At 51.7% G+C, this 15905-nt stretch overlaps 1 protein-coding gene across 1 annotated transcript; it reads right to left on the reverse strand.

The window, feature by feature from the left end:
• Nucleotides 1–749: 749 nt before the first annotated feature.
• LOC146391343 (uncharacterized) lies at nucleotides 750–15626 on the reverse strand (the record flags this gene model as incomplete). Its single annotated transcript, XM_084922732.1, has 14 exons — nucleotides 750–4480; nucleotides 4594–4781; nucleotides 4937–4998; nucleotides 5165–5472; nucleotides 5577–5725; nucleotides 5816–5880; nucleotides 6314–6530; nucleotides 6652–6765; nucleotides 6862–7026; nucleotides 8596–9158; nucleotides 9387–9999; nucleotides 10894–11063; nucleotides 11304–12571; nucleotides 13868–15626. Coding segments are annotated over 14 exons (5826 nt in total), but the record flags the coding sequence as incomplete, so codon positions are not given.
• Nucleotides 15627–15905: the final 279 nt, after the last annotated feature.

Here is a 15905-nt window from a genome sequence, read left to right on the forward strand (position 1 = left end):
CAATACCAAGAAGTCCAGAGCTTTTACATTAGATTTACTCACAAAAGTCCAACTTTATGCAGTCTAAGGGTTGGAAATCAGTCATGATAACTCTGCTTATATCTTTTTGAACTCAGCTGGCTAAATCCACAAAGAGCAGGTCAACTGATCACAACCTGTACACAAAATGCATTGGAGCTTTCAACAGAAACCAAGTGCAGTTTATTTCAAAAATTATACTAAACTCTGCCTCCTGACATCTGACCCACGTTAACACATGGACTGAACATACACACACCCACAATGGACAACTGTACCCTCAAACACACAATAATAACATGGACTGAACCACCACTCACAACCACTAGCACTTTATATAGATACTGTAGAAATTATCCACATATCTAATTTATCTTAACTGCACTACTGTATAGCTCTGTAAATAATCATTCTGTACATACGATAATTTTTAACCCTACAACTGTTTACAACTTGCATAGTTCCCATTTCTGTATAACTGTATATCTCAGATTTCTGTAAAGTTATTTATTTCATATTCTGTATAGTTTTTCATATTTATATCCTGTTCATAGCCTGTACATAGCTTGTACTCACTACAGCCTGTACATACCTATAGTTATAGAATATTCACAACATACTTCATACCGTGTACATTATAACATACCATAATAGACCCATTTCTGTAATATACTTACATATCTATATTATTGCTAATATATATTGTAATATATCTATATCACTAAAGCACTTCTGGATGGATGCAAACTGCATTTCGTTGCCCTGTACCTGTGCATGTGCAATGACAATAAAGTTGAATTCTATTCTATTCTATTCTAAATCATTCTGTTCCTGATGTTCCACCACCGCAACCTATCTTAGAGTTCTCCCACCTTCCAAATCGCACTTTAACCCCTGACTAGCCTGATTTTCTGTTTAGATATGAGTCAAAGTAACAAGGGAGTATGGGTAGTGATCGACCTAAATAAATGATGAACGGGCGATGGTCACACATGTGGTAACTAAGTCTTTCCAGCTTTACTATCATTCTTTTAGCAATCATTATTAAAAGAAAGAATAGTAAAAATATTTTCTCCAAAGAGAAATCTTGCTGTGGCTGCCAGACCTTGTTACATAATTTGAATAAAATCCCAGAACCAAAAGAATAAAACTACAAAGATTAATGGTTATTCTCTGTTCTCACTGAATAGACTTGCTAAAATCAGACTGGACTCTCAATTTAAACTCCCAGACTAGCTCTTTATGCTGATTTTAAACTTTCTCACCGAAAGAATTTAAGATGTCCTTATTAATGGACAAACAATCCATTAGGTTTGTGTCAAGCTTTGTTCACCTCAGGAATGTGTTAAGCCACTCCTTCTATTTATTACGTACACCGAAAGCTAGAGAACATCTTATGAGAACAGATTTATACTTAAGTTTTTTGATAACACTGTACTCTTGTCCTTGCTTCAAGGTTCTGAGTCTGTCGATGGTCCTGAATTTGTGAAGTGGTCTCATGATAACTATCTGGACTTAAATGTGTCAAAAACAAAGGGCTTCATAAGCTTAAACACTGAGTATAAAGCCTGTGTTACTCACAACACTGATATCCAGATTTATAAGACTGCACTATCTTTGACCATCAACTTGTACCTCAGTGTAGAACCAACAGATACTTAAAATCCTTCTGTCTGTGGTTGTTCATTTTTAGACATTTTTCTTTGTTATTCTACTTTTATTTTACTTTTTATTTATTTATTTATTTTTACCTGATTGTTTGTTGATCTCTGCCTTGACATGTAACAGTATTTGTGATTAGTCGCTAAATACTGTAGATTGTGTGAGTTTGACTGTGAGAATAGGTTGTGTAGGTAAGTTGCAAACAAATTGCCCTTTTTGGGGATTAATAAAGTTTAATATGATTCTTCAACGTACCCAAGCCTGACACTGTCAAGTTGTGAGACATTATTGTAAAAAATCATTTAAGGAAACAAAACAGTTGATTATCTTGTTAATAATCTTACTTTTTAAAAAACGCTCAAATCAGAAGAACTTGACTCCCTGGTATAACTCTCAAACGCGCACCTTAAAGCAGAAAACTGGTAAGCTGGACATGAAATGGCATCTCACTAATTTAGACAATCCTCATTTAGCCTGGAAAAATATACATCTCACACTGAAGAAAATATGAAATGCCCTAGGTTTTTCTTTGTAGCCAAGCTGGCAAAAAGTCAGAGCTCTGTTAAGTCAAGCATTCCTTTAATGTTAAATAGTAATGACTTCGTGAATTTGTTCACTATTAGAGAAAAAGTAACAGCTAATTTCAATACCACTGATATTTATTTAGTCTAGTAATGTGCAATACAACCGCTTTCCTTTTTGATCCGATATCAAGTAAAGTTCAGGCTGATATCGATAATACTGATCCAATACTGATACTTTTTATAAAATCTCAATGTGTTTGGAAAATCAAAAACAAAAGTAATGCATTTTAAATTATACATTAGTGTCATGGTGAAAAACTATGCATTTTTACTTCTAAGCTGGACTACTATAATTCATTATTATCAGGTTGTCTCCCTGAAAAGCCTTCAGTTGATCAAAAATACTGCAGCAAGAGTAATGACAGGGACTAGAAAGAGAGAGCATATTTCTCATATATTGGCCTTCCTTTATTGGCTCCCTGTTAAATCCATAATTAAATTCAGAATCCTGCTCCTCGCATGCAAGGTCTTGAATAATTAGGCCCCATCTTGTCTTAATGACCTTACAGTACCATATGACCCCAGGAGAGCACTTCACTCTCAGACTGCAGGCTTACTTGTTGTTCCTGGAGTATTTAAAAGTAGAATGGGGGGGGAAGCCATCATCTTCTGTGGAACCATCTTCCAGTTTGGATTTGAGGAGACAAACTGCAAGCTCTCTACTTTTAAGATTAGGATTAAAACATTCCTTTTTGATAAAGCATATAGATGGGGCTGGATCCCTTTGTTACGCTGCAACACGTCTAGGCTGCTGTTGAATTCCCATGATACATTGAGTATTTCTTCTTGAGTTTCACTCATTCTGTGGTTATAAGTCAGTCATTAGTTACTATTATCTCTGGCTCTCTTCTACAGCACCTTGCTGTTCTTTCTCCCTCCAGTCACCCCAACAGATCATGGCAGATGACCGCTGCTTGCTGAGCCTCTTACTGCTGGAGGTTCTTGTTAAAAAGGAGTTTTTCCTTCCCACTGTCGCGAAAACACTTGCTCATAGGGGCTCATGTGAAATCTGGGGTTTTCTCTGTTTTCTTTGTATTATTGTAGGGGTTTTACCTTACAATATAAAGTGCCTTGAGGAAACTACTGTTGTGACTTGGCGCTACATGAATAAAACGGAATTGAAATTTAATTTAATTTAATTTAATTGAGAGACCAATCTGCAAACCTTGCCTTTTTTTAATTAAAGCTCCTGACCTCAAAGTTTCTTGATCAACTTTCTCTTTACCCACCCAAACCGTTAGACGTCACAGGAGACGGTTTTAATTTCTCATAAATTTTGTATTCTGTTCATTATGATTTTTCTTACAGAAAATGTGCAAAAAAAAAAAAAAAGAAAAGAAATCTCGCAGAATACAGAAATGGAAAATTATAAAAATACACACTATATACTGTGTATTTTAAATATATATATATATATATATATATATATATACACATGTGTGTGTGTGTGTGTGCATGCGCGCGTGTGTGTGTGTATATAAACCCAGCTTTACAATCATTTAGAAAATAATGGATGAGTTGTGGATAATTTTCTTAAAAATTTAAAAACTTTGTGCATTTTGACCTTTTTTCCCAGTACGAAAAAAGAACAGTTAACAGACATGAAGGCAGAGACACACTTACAAGCAAGTGACCTGGACCTAAACAGGCCAGTGTTTTCTCTGTATTATTGTAGGGTCCTTACAATAAAAGTACCTTAACATTACAACATAAAGCACCTTGATGTGACTATTGTTGTAGCTTGGCACTATATAATGAGCTCAACTGCGTAAAGTTCTAAGCTTCTACACTACAGGCCCACCCACAGGATATATTTAAAGCTTTTGTTCATGCATTCTTAGGTCAGATTTGCTGTAGATGATTAAATTAACTGGGTGGTTAAAGTCTGTGTCATTCTTTTCAGGCCAGAGTCATTCTAGATAATCACATGGCTTGGATTTCTAATGTCATTATTTTCTTTTCTTTTTTAAATTCATTTCAGTGAAAGAGTTTGTGTTCTGCTGGCCATTCACATGGAAACCAGCACAGATGCTATTGCTGGTTTGACAGAAGCCATAACAAGAGCACCAGGGGGGAAACAGTGCTGGGATTGATCTTGTGGCATGCTCCACTTGAAGCTGTAGTTGTAGATAATGCAGTTGTAGTTGTGGAAGCTGTAGGTGCAGCAGTAGTGGAATTGGCAGTAGTTGGTGCAACAGTCGTGACATTGATGGGAACTATAAAATATTTTTCAGAAGTAGATTAATATGTATTTGTGTACAGACTAAAATAATTTCTTTATCCTTGATTAATTCCAAAATAAATTTTGGTTACATTTTCAAATACTCACCAGAAGTTACTGATATTGTGTCAGGAACTATGGCAATGCTGAAATTGCTGCTGGAACTGTTAATAGCCTGTTTCAAAATTTGAACAATAGTAGTATCATTTGGGACTTGTGCATTGGGTGCTGTTTGATTGAACACAAGCTCCACCTCTGCCTCAGTTCTATCCACTCGTGTTTGGACTCTAACAAGACTGTGCCATGAAAGAAAGTGAGTCAGATGTTAGATAATAATGGCAGATTATTGAATGGTTTAACTATGTTACATGGTACATTTAACATTCAAAATTAAATTAAAATAATAATTTAGAGGAAAGTAACTTAATTACTGTTAAAAAGTTTTTTTTACCTGAACCGAATGACAATGGCACGGACGAAGAAAGGAAATTTTGATTTGTAGATTCTATCACACTGCAAAAAATTAACACAAAAAGAAAATTTAAACATGGTGAAACAACTTCAAAATTACATTGTCTAAAAATGCCTATTTAAATTAAAGAAAATGTATGATTTCAGATTTGTTCTCTAGATAAAGTGTCAGTCAATAAAAGATATATTAAGTTGAAATATTACTCACCGTCTCTTCAACTCGTCTTTTGCGATCTTGATATACACTGCTGGTGGGGTCTGTGAGTTCAGGTACATATGGTTCAAGGAACTGTAGAAACAGAAAAACTTGGACAGGTGCAGTCGGAGCTTTTGTAGTTGTGGTAGTTGTTGGAGAAGATGTTGTTGTTGTTGCAGCAGATGTAGTAGTTGATGGTGTTGTGTTTGTTGTTGGGGTAACTGTGGTAGTTGTTGGAGCAGATGTTGTTGTTGTTGCAGTAGATGTAGTTGATGGTGTTGTGTTTGTTGTTGGGGTAATTGTGGTAGTTGTTGGGATCACTGTGGTAGATTTAAAATGAGGACAAAATGGACATAAAACATTTAACTAAGTCCCTCTAAAACCTTTGAGACTTTTTGATCAAACATAACGAAATGTTACTCACATGTGCCACTGACAGTGATGGAGGCCCTTTCGATGTCAAAGCCTGTCACGTTTGAGGCTTGACTGATCAAAACACTTCTAATTTCAGTGTCATTTGGAACAGATGAGTTTAAAAAATGAAGTTCTATGGTGTTGATGACTGATCCTTGCCTGTAAATGCAGACACAAAAATGATAGTTTTGAATATCTAGGGCGTTAGGTCAGTGCTCTTAACATTATATGTCAAAATACTGAAATTACCTGAAGCTCACAACGGCCAAGGAGACAAAGGAAGAAGGGAACGAGTTTTTGTAAGCAGGTTCAATCTGCAGACACAAAGCAGATTTCCTTAAAACAATGTCTATCTGTTTCTTAATGTACACAAACAGATGAATTTTATATAAATTGTAAACTTTACAGTAAGACAGAAGACTAATTAAAGGGCAAATCAAAGAACATGACCTCTATAGTGAGTAGCAATGATGGTTCAGTACAAAAAAAAGTACTTGCTCTATCAATTTTGTATATTTCTGATGTCTAATGTTTTCACCTCTCTCTCTAGGTCAGCAATCTCCAATTCATTTTTTAAACATTTATTTCACTGAGTATTTGGTGTTTTAATGTCTATTCTGTTTACAGAGCACACAGCATTCATTCTGCTTTCCACATAGAGGGGAGCAGATTGGCCTCGGACGATGGAAAAAAACTAATTACATACCTAATAAATGCTATATATTAGTGGGAAAAGTAAACGATTACCTGTGTCTTTATAGATACAGATCGGTCTTTAAAAGCATCAGATGATGAATTCGACAAGTCCTTGGTAAAATTGCTTTGAAGGGATCTGAAAACAACATATCTGGTGGTTGTTGTTGTCAGAGTAGCCGTGGTTGTTGTTGTGGGAGGAGCCGTGGTGGTGGTCGGTGGGGCAGTGGTGGTTGTTGTAATAGCTGTGGTGGTTGTTGGAGGAATCGTACTGGTGGTGGTCGGTGGGGAAGTGGTGGTTGTTGTCAGAGGAGCCGTGGTGGTGGTTGTCGGTGGGGCAGTGGTAATTGTTGTAGTCAGAGGAGCCGTGGTGGTGGTGGTCAGTGGGCCACTGGTGGTTGTTGTCGGAGGAGCCGTGGTGGTAGTGGTTGTCGGTGGAGCAGTGGTGGTTGTTGTGGGAGGAACCGTGGTTGTGGTCGGTGGGGCAGTGGGGGTTGTTGTAATAGCTGTGGTGGTTGTTGGAGCAATCGTAGTGGTGGTGGTCGGTGGGGCAGTGGTGGTTGTTGTCGGAGGAGCCGTGGTGGTGGTGGTCGGTGGGGCACTGGTGGTTGTTGTGGGAGGAGCTGTGGTGGTAGTGGTTGTCGGTGGGGCGGTGGTGGTTGTTTTCGGAGGAGCCGTGGTGGTGGTGGTCGGTGGGGCACTGGTGGTTGTTGTCGTAGGAGCCGTGGTAGTGGTGGTTGGTGGTGCAGTGGTGATTGTTGTCATAGCTGTGGTGGTTGTTTGAGGAATCGTAGTGGTGGTGGTCGGTGGGGCAGTGGTGGTTGTTGTGGGAGGAGCCGTGGTTGTGGTCGGTGGGGCAGTGGTGGTTGTTGTGGGAGGAGCCGTGGTTGTGGTCGGTGGGGCAGTGGTGGTTGTTGTGGGAGGAGCCGTGGTGGTGGTGGGTGGGGCAGTGGTGGTTGTTGTGGGAGGAGTCGTGGTGGTGGTCGGTGGTGCAGTGGTGATTGTTGTCATAGCTGTGGTGGTTGTTTGAGGAATCGTAGTGGTGGTGGTCGGTGGGGCAGTGGTGGTTGTTGTGGGAGGAGCCGTGGTTGTGGTCGGTGGGGCAGTGGTGGTTGTTGTCGGAGGAGCCATGGTGGTGGTGGTCGCTGGAGCACTGGTGGTTGTTGTGGGAGGAGCCGTGGTGGTAGTGGTTGTCGGTGGGGCAGTGGTGGTTGTTGTGGGAGGAGCCGTCGTTGGGGCAGTGGTGGTTGTTGTCGGAGGAGCCGTGGTGGTCAGTGGGGCACTGGTGGTTGTTGTCGGAGGAGCCGTGGTGGTCGGTGGGGCAGTGGTGGTTGTTGTCGGAGGAGCCGTGGTGGTGGTGGTCGTTGGGGCAGTGGTGGTTGTTGTCGGAGAAGCCGTGGTGGTCGGTGGGGCACTGGTGGTTGTTGTCGGAGGAGCCGTGGAAGTGGTGGTCGGTGGGGCAGTGGTGGTTGTTGTCGGAGGAGCCGTGGTAGTGGTGGTGGTCGGTGGGGCAGTGGTGGTTGTTGTCGGAGGAGCCGTGGTAGTGGTGGTTGTCGGTGGGGCAGTGGTGGTTGTTGTGGGAGGAGCCGTGGTGGTAGTGGTTGTCGGTGGGGCAGTGGTGGTTGTTGTGGGAGGAGCCGTGGTGGTCGGTGCGGCACTGGTGGTTGTTGTCGGAGGAGCCGTGGTTGTAGTCGTTGAGGCAGTGGTGGTTGTTGTCGGAGGAGCCGTGGTAGTGGTGGACGGTGGGGCAGTGGTGGTTGTTGTGGGAGGAGCCGTGGTGGTGGTGGTCGGTGGGGCAGTAGTGGTTGTTGTGGGAGGAACCGTGGTTGTAGTGGGTGAGGCAGTGGTGGTTGTTGTCGGAGGAGCCGTGGTGGTGGTGGTCGGTGGGGCAGTGGTGGTTGCTGTCGGAGGAGCCGTGGTGGTGGTGGTGGTTGGTGGGGCAGTGGTGGTTGTTGTCGGAGGAGCCGTGGTGGTGGTGGTCGGTGAGGCAGTGGTGGTTGTTGTCGGAGGAGCCGTAGTAGTGGTGGTGGTCGGTGGGGCAGTGGTGGTTGTTGTCGGAGGAGCCGTGGTGGTGGTGGGTGGGGCAGTGGTTGTTGTTGTGGGAGGAGTCGTGGTGGTGGTCGGTAGGGCAGTGGTGGTTGTTGTGGGAGGAACCGTGGTGGTGGTCGGTGGTGCAGTGGTGATTGTTGTCATAGCTGTGGTGGTTGTTTGAGGAATCGTAGTGGTGGTGGTCGGTGGGGCAGTGGTGGTTGTTGTGGGAGGAGCCGTGGTTGTGGTCGGTGGGGCAGTGGTGGTTGTTGTCGGAGGAGCCATGGTGGTGGTGGTCGCTGGAGCACTGGTGGTTGTTGTGGGAGGAGCCGTGGTGGTAGTGGTTGTCGGTGGGGCAGTGGTGGTTGTTGTGGGAGGAGCCGTCGTTGGGGCAGTGGTGGTTGTTGTCGGAGGAGCCGTGGTGGTCAATGGGGCACTGGTGGTTGTTGTCGGAGGAGCCGTGGTGGTCGGTGGGGCAGTGGTGGTTGTTGTCGGAGGAGCCGTGGTGGTGGTGGTCGTTGGGGCAGTGGTGGTTGTTGTCGGAGAAGCCGTGGTGGTCGGTGGGGCACTGGTGGTTGTTGTCGGAGGAGCCGTGGAAGTGGTGGTCGGTGGGGCAGTGGTGGTTGTTGTCGGAGGAGCCGTGGTAGTGGTGGTGGTCGGTGGGGCAGTGGTGGTTGTTGTCGGAGGAGCCGTGGTAGTGGTGGTTGTCGGTGGGGCAGTGGTGGTTGTTGTGGGAGGAGCCGTGGTGGTAGTGGTTGTCGGTGGGGCAGTGGTGGTTGTTGTGGGAGGAGCCGTGGTGGTCGGTGGGGCAGTGGTGGTTGTTGTCGGAGGAGCCGTGGTTGTAGTCGTTGAGGCAGTGGTGGTTGTTGTCGGAGGAGCCGTGGTGGTGGTGGACGGTGGGGCAGTGGTGGTTGTTGTGGGAGGAGCCGTGGTGGTGGTGGTCGGTGGGGCAGTAGTGGTTGTTGTGGGAGGAACCGTGGTTGTAGTGGGTGAGGCAGTGGTGGTTGTTGTCGGAGGAGCCGTGGTGGTGGTGGTCGGTGGGGCAGTGGTGGTTGCTGTCGGAGGAGCCGTGGTGGTGGTGGTGGTTGGTGGGGCAGTGGTGGTTGTTGTCGGAGGAGCCGTGGTGGTGGTGGTCGGTGAGGCAGTGGTGGTTGTTGTCGGAGGAGCCGTAGTAGTGGTGGTGGTCGGTGGGGCAGTGGTGGTTGTTGTCGGAGGAGCCGTGGTGGTCGGTGGGGCACTGGTGGTTGTTGTCGGAGGAGCCGTGGTGGTCGTTGGGGCAGTGGTGGTTGTTGTCGGAGGAGCCGTGGTGGTCGGTGGGGCACTGGTGGTTGTTGTCGGAGGAGCCGTGGTGGTCGGTGGGGCACTGGTGGTTGTTGTCGGAGGAGCCGTGGTGGTGGTGGTCGTTGGGGCAGTGGTGGTTGTTGTCGGAAGAGCCGTGGTAGTGGAGGTGGTCGGTGGGGCAGTGGTGGTTGTTGTCGGAGGAGCCGTGGTAGTGGTGGTGGTCGGTGGGGCAGTGGTGGTTGTTGTGGGTGGAGCCGTGGTTGTGGTCGGTAGGGCAATGGTGGTTGTTGTGGGAGAAACCGTGGTGGTGGTTGGTGGGGCAGTGGTGGTTGTTGTGGGAGGAGCCGTGGTTGTGGTCGGTGGGGCAGTGGTGGTTGTTGTGGGAGGAGCCGTGGTGGTGGTCGGTGGGGCAGTGGTGGTTGTTGTGGGAGAAACCGTGGTGGTGGTCGGTGGGGCAGTGGTGGTTGTTGTCGGAGGAGCCGTGGTGGTGGTGGTCGGTGGAGCACTGGTGGTTGTTGTGGGAGAAACCGTGGTGGTGGTCGGTGGGGCAGTGGTGGTTGTTGTCGGAGGAGCCGTGGTGGTGGTGGTCGGTGGAGCACTGGTGGTTGTTGTGGGAGGAGTCGTGGTGGTAGTGGTTGTCGGTGGGGCAGTGGTGGTTGTTGTGGGAGGAGCCGTGGTGGTTGTGGTCGATGGGGCAGTGGTGGTTGTTGTCGGAGGAGCCGTGGTAGTGGTGGTGGTCGGTGGGGCAGTCGTGATTGTTGTCAGAGGAGCCGTGGTAGTGGTGGTGGTCGGTGGGGCAGTGGTGGTTGTTGTCAGAGGAGCCGTGGTGGTAGGTGGGGCACTGGTGGTTGTTGTCGGAGGAGCCGTGGTTGTCGGTGGGGCAGTGGTGGATGTTGTGGGAGGAGCCGTGGTTGTGGTCGGTGGGGCAGTGGTGGTTGTTGTGGGAGGAGCCGTGGTGGTGGTCGGTGGGGCAGTGGTTGTTGTTGTGGGAGGAGCCGTGGTGGTGGTCGGTAGGGCAATGGTGGTTGTTGTGGGAGGAACCGTGGTGGTGGTCGGTGGGGCAGTGGTGGTTGTTGTCGGAGGAGCCGTGGTGGTGGTGGTCGGTGGAGCACTGGTGGTTGTTGTGGGAGGAGCCGTGGTGGTAGTGGTTGTCGGTGGGGCAGTGGTGGTTGTTGTGGGAGGAGCCGTGGTGGTGGTGGTCGATGGGGCAGTGGTGGTTGTTGTCGGAGGAGCCGTGGTAGTGGTGGTGGTCGGTGGGGAAGTGGTGATTCCTGTCATAGCTGTGGTGGTTGTTTGAGTAATCGTAGTGGTGGTGGTCGGTGGGGCAGTGGTGGTTGTTGCGGGAGGAGCCGTGGTTGTGGTCGGTGGGGCAGTGGTGGTTGTTGTCGGAGGAGCAGTGGTGGTTGTTGTCGGTGGGGCAGTGGTGGTTGTTGTGGGAGGAACCGTGGTGGTGGTCGGTGGGGCAGTGGTGGTTGTTGTCGGAGGAGCCGTGGTGGTTGTTGTCGGTGGGGCAGTGGTGGTTTTTGTGGGAGGAGCCGTGGTGGTGGTGGTGGTTGGTGGGGCAGTGGTGGTTGTTGTCGGAGGAGCCGTGGTGGTGGTGGTCGGTGAGGCAGTGGTGGTTGTTGTCGGAGGAGCCGTAGTAGTGGTGGTGGTCGGTGGGGCAGTGGTGGTTGTTGTCGGAGGAGCCGTGGTGGTCGGTGGGGCACTGGTGGTTTTTGTCGGAGGAGCCGTGGTGGTCGGTGGGGCAGTGGTGGTTGTTGTCGGAGGAGCCGTGGTGGTGGTTGTCGTTGGGGCACTGGTGGTTGTTGTTGGAGGAGCCGTGGTGGTAGTGGTTGTCGGTGGGGCAGTGGTGGTTGTTGTGGGAGGAGCTGTGGTGGTCGGTGGGGCAGTTGTGGTTGTTGTGGGAGGAGCCGTGGTGGTGGTGGTTGATGGGGCAGTGGTGGTTGTTGTCGGAGGAGCCGTAGTAGTGGTGGTGGTCGGTGGGGCAGTGGTGGTTGTTGTCGGAGGAGCCGTGGTGGTGGTGGTCGGTGGGGCACTGGTGGTTGTTGTGGGAGGAGCTGTGGTGGTAGTGGTTGTCGGTGGGGCAGTGGTGGTTGTTTTCGGAGGAGCCGTGGTGGTGGTGGTCGGTGGGGCACTGGTGGTTGTTGTCGTAGGAGCCGTGGTAGTGGTGGTTGGTGGTGCAGTGGTGATTGTTGTCATAGCTGTGGTGGTTGTTTGAGGAATCGTAGTGGTGGTGGTCGGTGGGGCAGTGGTGGTTGTTGTGGGAGGAGCCGTGGTTGTGGTCGGTGGGGCAGTGGTGGTTGTTGTGGGAGGAGCCGTGGTTGTGGTCGGTGGGGCAGTGGTGGTTGTTGTGGGAGGAGCCGTGGTGGTGGTGGGTGGGGCAGTGGTTGTTGTTGTGGGAGGAGTCGTGGTGGTGGTCGGTAGGGCAGTGGTGGTTGTTGTGGGAGGAACCGTGGTGGTGGTCGGTGGTGCAGTGGTGATTGTTGTCATAGCTGTGGTGGTTGTTTGAGGAATCGTAGTGGTGGTGGTCGGTGGGGCAGTGGTGGTTGTTGTGGGAGGAGCCGTGGTTGTGGTCGGTGGGGCAGTGGTGGTTGTTGTCGGAGGAGCCATGGTGGTGGTGGTCGCTGGAGCACTGGTGGTTGTTGTGGGAGGAGCCGTGGTGGTAGTGGTTGTCGGTGGGGCAGTGGTGGTTGTTGTGGGAGGAGCCGTCGTTGGGGCAGTGGTGGTTGTTGTCGGAGGAGCCGTGGTGGTCAGTGGGGCACTGGTGGTTGTTGTCGGAGGAGCCGTGGTGGTCGGTGGGGCAGTGGTGGTTGTTGTCGGAGGAGCCGTGGTGGTGGTGGTCGTTGGGGCAGTGGTGGTTGTTGTCGGAGAAGCCGTGGTGGTCGGTGGGGCACTGGTGGTTGTTGTCGGAGGAGCCGTGGAAGTGGTGGTCGGTGGGGCAGTGGTGGTTGTTGTCGGAGGAGCCGTGGTAGTGGTGGTGGTCGGTGGGGCAGTGGTGGTTGTTGTCGGAGGAGCCGTGGTAGTGGTGGTTGTCGGTGGGGCAGTGGTGGTTGTTGTGGGAGGAGCCGTGGTGGTCGGTGGGGCAGTGGTGGTTGTTGTGGGAGGAGCCGTGGTGGTCGGTGCGGCACTGGTGGTTGTTGTCGGAGGAGCCGTGGTTGTAGTCGTTGAGGCAGTGGTGGTTGTTGTCGGAGGAGCCGTGGTGGTGGTGGACGGTGGGGCAGTGGTGGTTGTTGTGGGAGGAGCCGTGGTGGTGGTGGTCGGTGGGGCAGTAGTGGTTGTTGTGGGAGGAACCGTGGTTGTAGTGGGTGAGGCAGTGGTGGTTGTTGTCGGAGGAGCCGTGGTGGTGGTGGTCGGTGGGGCAGTGGTGGTTGCTGTCGGAGGAGCCGTGGTGGTGGTGGTGGTTGGTGGGGCAGTGGTGGTTGTTGTCGGAGGAGCCGTGGTGGTGGTGGTCGGTGAGGCAGTGGTGGTTGTTGTCGGAGGAGCCGTAGTAGTGGTGGTGGTCGGTGGGGCAGTGGTGGTTGTTGTCGGAGGAGCCGTGGTGGTCGGTGGGGCACTGGTGGTTGTTGTCGGAGGAGCCGTGGTGGTCGTTGGGGCAGTGGTGGTTGTTGTCGGAGGAGCCGTGGTGGTCGGTGGGGCACTGGTGGTTGTTGTCGGAGGAGCCGTGGTGGTCGGTGGGGCACTGGTGGTTGTTGTCGGAGGAGCCGTGGTGGTGGTGGTCGTTGGGGCAGTGGTGGTTGTTGTCGGAAGAGCCGTGGTAGTGGAGGTGGTCGGTGGGGCAGTGGTGGTTGTTGTCGGAGGAGCCGTGGTAGTGGTGGTGGTCGGTGGGGCAGTGGTGGTTGTTGTGGGTGGAGCCGTGGTTGTGGTCGGTAGGGCAATGGTGGTTGTTGTGGGAGAAACCGTGGTGGTGGTTGGTGGGGCAGTGGTGGTTGTTGTGGGAGGAGCCGTGGTTGTGGTCGGTGGGGCAGTGGTGGTTGTTGTGGGAGGAGCCGTGGTGGTGGTCGGTGGGGCAGTGGTGGTTGTTGTGGGAGAAACCGTGGTGGTGGTCGGTGGGGCAGTGGTGGTTGTTGTCGGAGGAGCCGTGGTGGTGGTGGTCGGTGGAGCACTGGTGGTTGTTGTGGGAGGAGTCGTGGTGGTAGTGGTTGTCGGTGGGGCAGTGGTGGTTGTTGTGGGAGGAGCCGTGGTGGTGGTGGTCGGAGGGGGAGTGGTGGTTGTTGTGGGAGGAGCCGTGGTGGTTGTGGTCGATGGGGCAGTGGTGGTTGTTGTCGGAGGAGCCGTGGTAGTGGTGGTGGTCGGTGGGGCAGTCGTGATTGTTGTCAGAGGAGCCGTGGTAGTGGTGGTGGTCGGTGGGGCAGTGGTGGTTGTTGTCAGAGGAGCCGTGGTGGTAGGTGGGGCACTGGTGGTTGTTGTCGGAGGAGCCGTGGTTGTCGGTGGGGCAGTGGTGGATGTTGTGGGAGGAGCCGTGGTTGTGGTCGGTGGGGCAGTGGTGGTTGTTGTGGGAGGAGCCGTGGTGGTGGTCGGTGGGGCAGTGGTTGTTGTTGTGGGAGGAGCCGTGGTGGTGGTCGGTAGGGCAATGGTGGTTGTTGTGGGAGGAACCGTGGTGGTGGTCGGTGGGGCAGTGGTGGTTGTTGTCGGAGGAGCCGTGGTGGTGGTGGTCGGTGGAGCACTGGTGGTTGTTGTGGGAGGAGCCGTGGTGGTAGTGGTTGTCGGTGGGGCAGTGGTGGTTGTTGTGGGAGGAGCCGTGGTGGTGGTGGTCGATGGGGCAGTGGTGGTTGTTGTCGGAGGAGCCGTGGTAGTGGTGGTGGTCGGTGGGGCAGTGGTGATTCCTGTCATAGCTGTGGTGGTTGTTTGAGTAATCGTAGTGGTGGTGGTCGGTGGGGCAGTGGTGGTTGTTGCGGGAGGAGCCGTGGTTGTGGTCGGTGGGGCAGTGGTGGTTGTTGTCGGAGGAGCAGTGGTGGTTGTTGTCGGTGGGGCAGTGGTGGTTGTTGTGGGAGGAACCGTGGTGGTGGTCGGTGGGGCAGTGGTGGTTGTTGTCGGAGGAGCCATGGTGGTTGTTGTCGGTGGGGCAGTGGTGGTTGTTGTGGGAGGAGCCGTGGTGGTGGTGGTGGTTGGTGGGGCAGTGGTGGTTGTTGTCGGAGGAGCCGTGGTGGTGGTGGTCGGTGAGGCAGTGGTGGTTGTTGTCGGAGGAGCCGTAGTAGTGGTGGTGGTCGGTGGGGCAGTGGTGGTTGTTGTTGGAGGAGCCGTGGTGGTCGGTGGGGCACTGGTGGTTGTTGTCGGAGGAGCCGTGGTGGTCGTTGGGGCAGTGGTGGTTGTTGTCGGAGGAGCCGTGGTGGTCGGTGGGGCAGTGGTGGTTGTTGTCGGAGGAGCCGTGGTGGTGGTTGTCGTTGGGGCACTGGTGGTTGTTGTTGGAGGAGCCGTGGTGGTAGTGGTTGTCGGTGGGGCAGTGGTGGTTGTTGTGGGAGGAGCTGTGGTGGTCGGTGGGGCAGTTGTGGTTGTTGTGGGAGGAGCCGTGGTGGTGGTGGTTGATGGGGCAGTGGTGGTTGTTGTCGGAGGAGCCGTGGTAGTGGTGGTGGTCGGTGGGGCAGTGGTGGTTGTTGTCAGAGGAGCCGTGGTGGTCGGTGGGGCAGTGGTGGTTGTTGTCAGAGGAGCCGTGGTGGTAGGTGGGGCACTGGTGGTTGTTGTCGGAGGAGCCGTGGTTGTCGGTGGGGCAGTGGTGGATGTTGTGGGAGGAGCCGTGGTTGTGGTCGGTGGGGCAGTGGTGGTTGTTGTCGGAGGAGCCGTGGTGGTTGTTGTGGGAGGAACCGTGGTGGTGGTCGGTGGGGCAGTGGTGGTTGTTGTCGGAGGAGCCGTGGTAGTGGTGGTCGGTGGTGCAGTGGTGATTCCTGTCATAGCTGTGGTGGTTGTTTGAGTAATCGTAGTGGTGGTGGTCGGTGGGGCAGTGGTGGTTGTTGCGGGAGGAGCCGTGGTTGTGGTCGGTGGGGCAGTGGTGGTTGTTGTCGGAGGAGCCGTGGTGGTTGTTGTCGGTGGGGCAGTGGTGGTTGTTGTGGGAGGAACCGTGGTGGTGGTCGGTGGGGCAGTGGTGGTTGTTGTCGGGGGAGCTGTTGTGGTGGTGGTTGGTGGGGCAGTGGTGGTTGTTGTCATAGCTGTGGTGGTTGTTGGAGGAATCGTAGTGGTGGTGGTTGGTGGGGCAGTGGTGGTTGTTGTCGGAGGAGCTGTGGTGGTGGTGGTTGTCGGTGGGGCAGTGGTAGTTGTTGTGGGAGGAGCCGTGGTGGTGGTCGGTGGGGCAGTGGTTGTTGTTGTGGGAGGAGCCGTGGTGGTGGTCGGTAGGGCAATGGTGGTG

Source organism: Perissodus microlepis, chromosome 3 (genome assembly GCF_051167445.1).
Source record: "Perissodus microlepis isolate ML-2025 ecotype Zambia chromosome 3, ASM5116744v1, whole genome shotgun sequence".
Lineage (NCBI taxonomy): Eukaryota > Metazoa > Chordata > Actinopteri > Cichliformes > Cichlidae > Perissodus > Perissodus microlepis.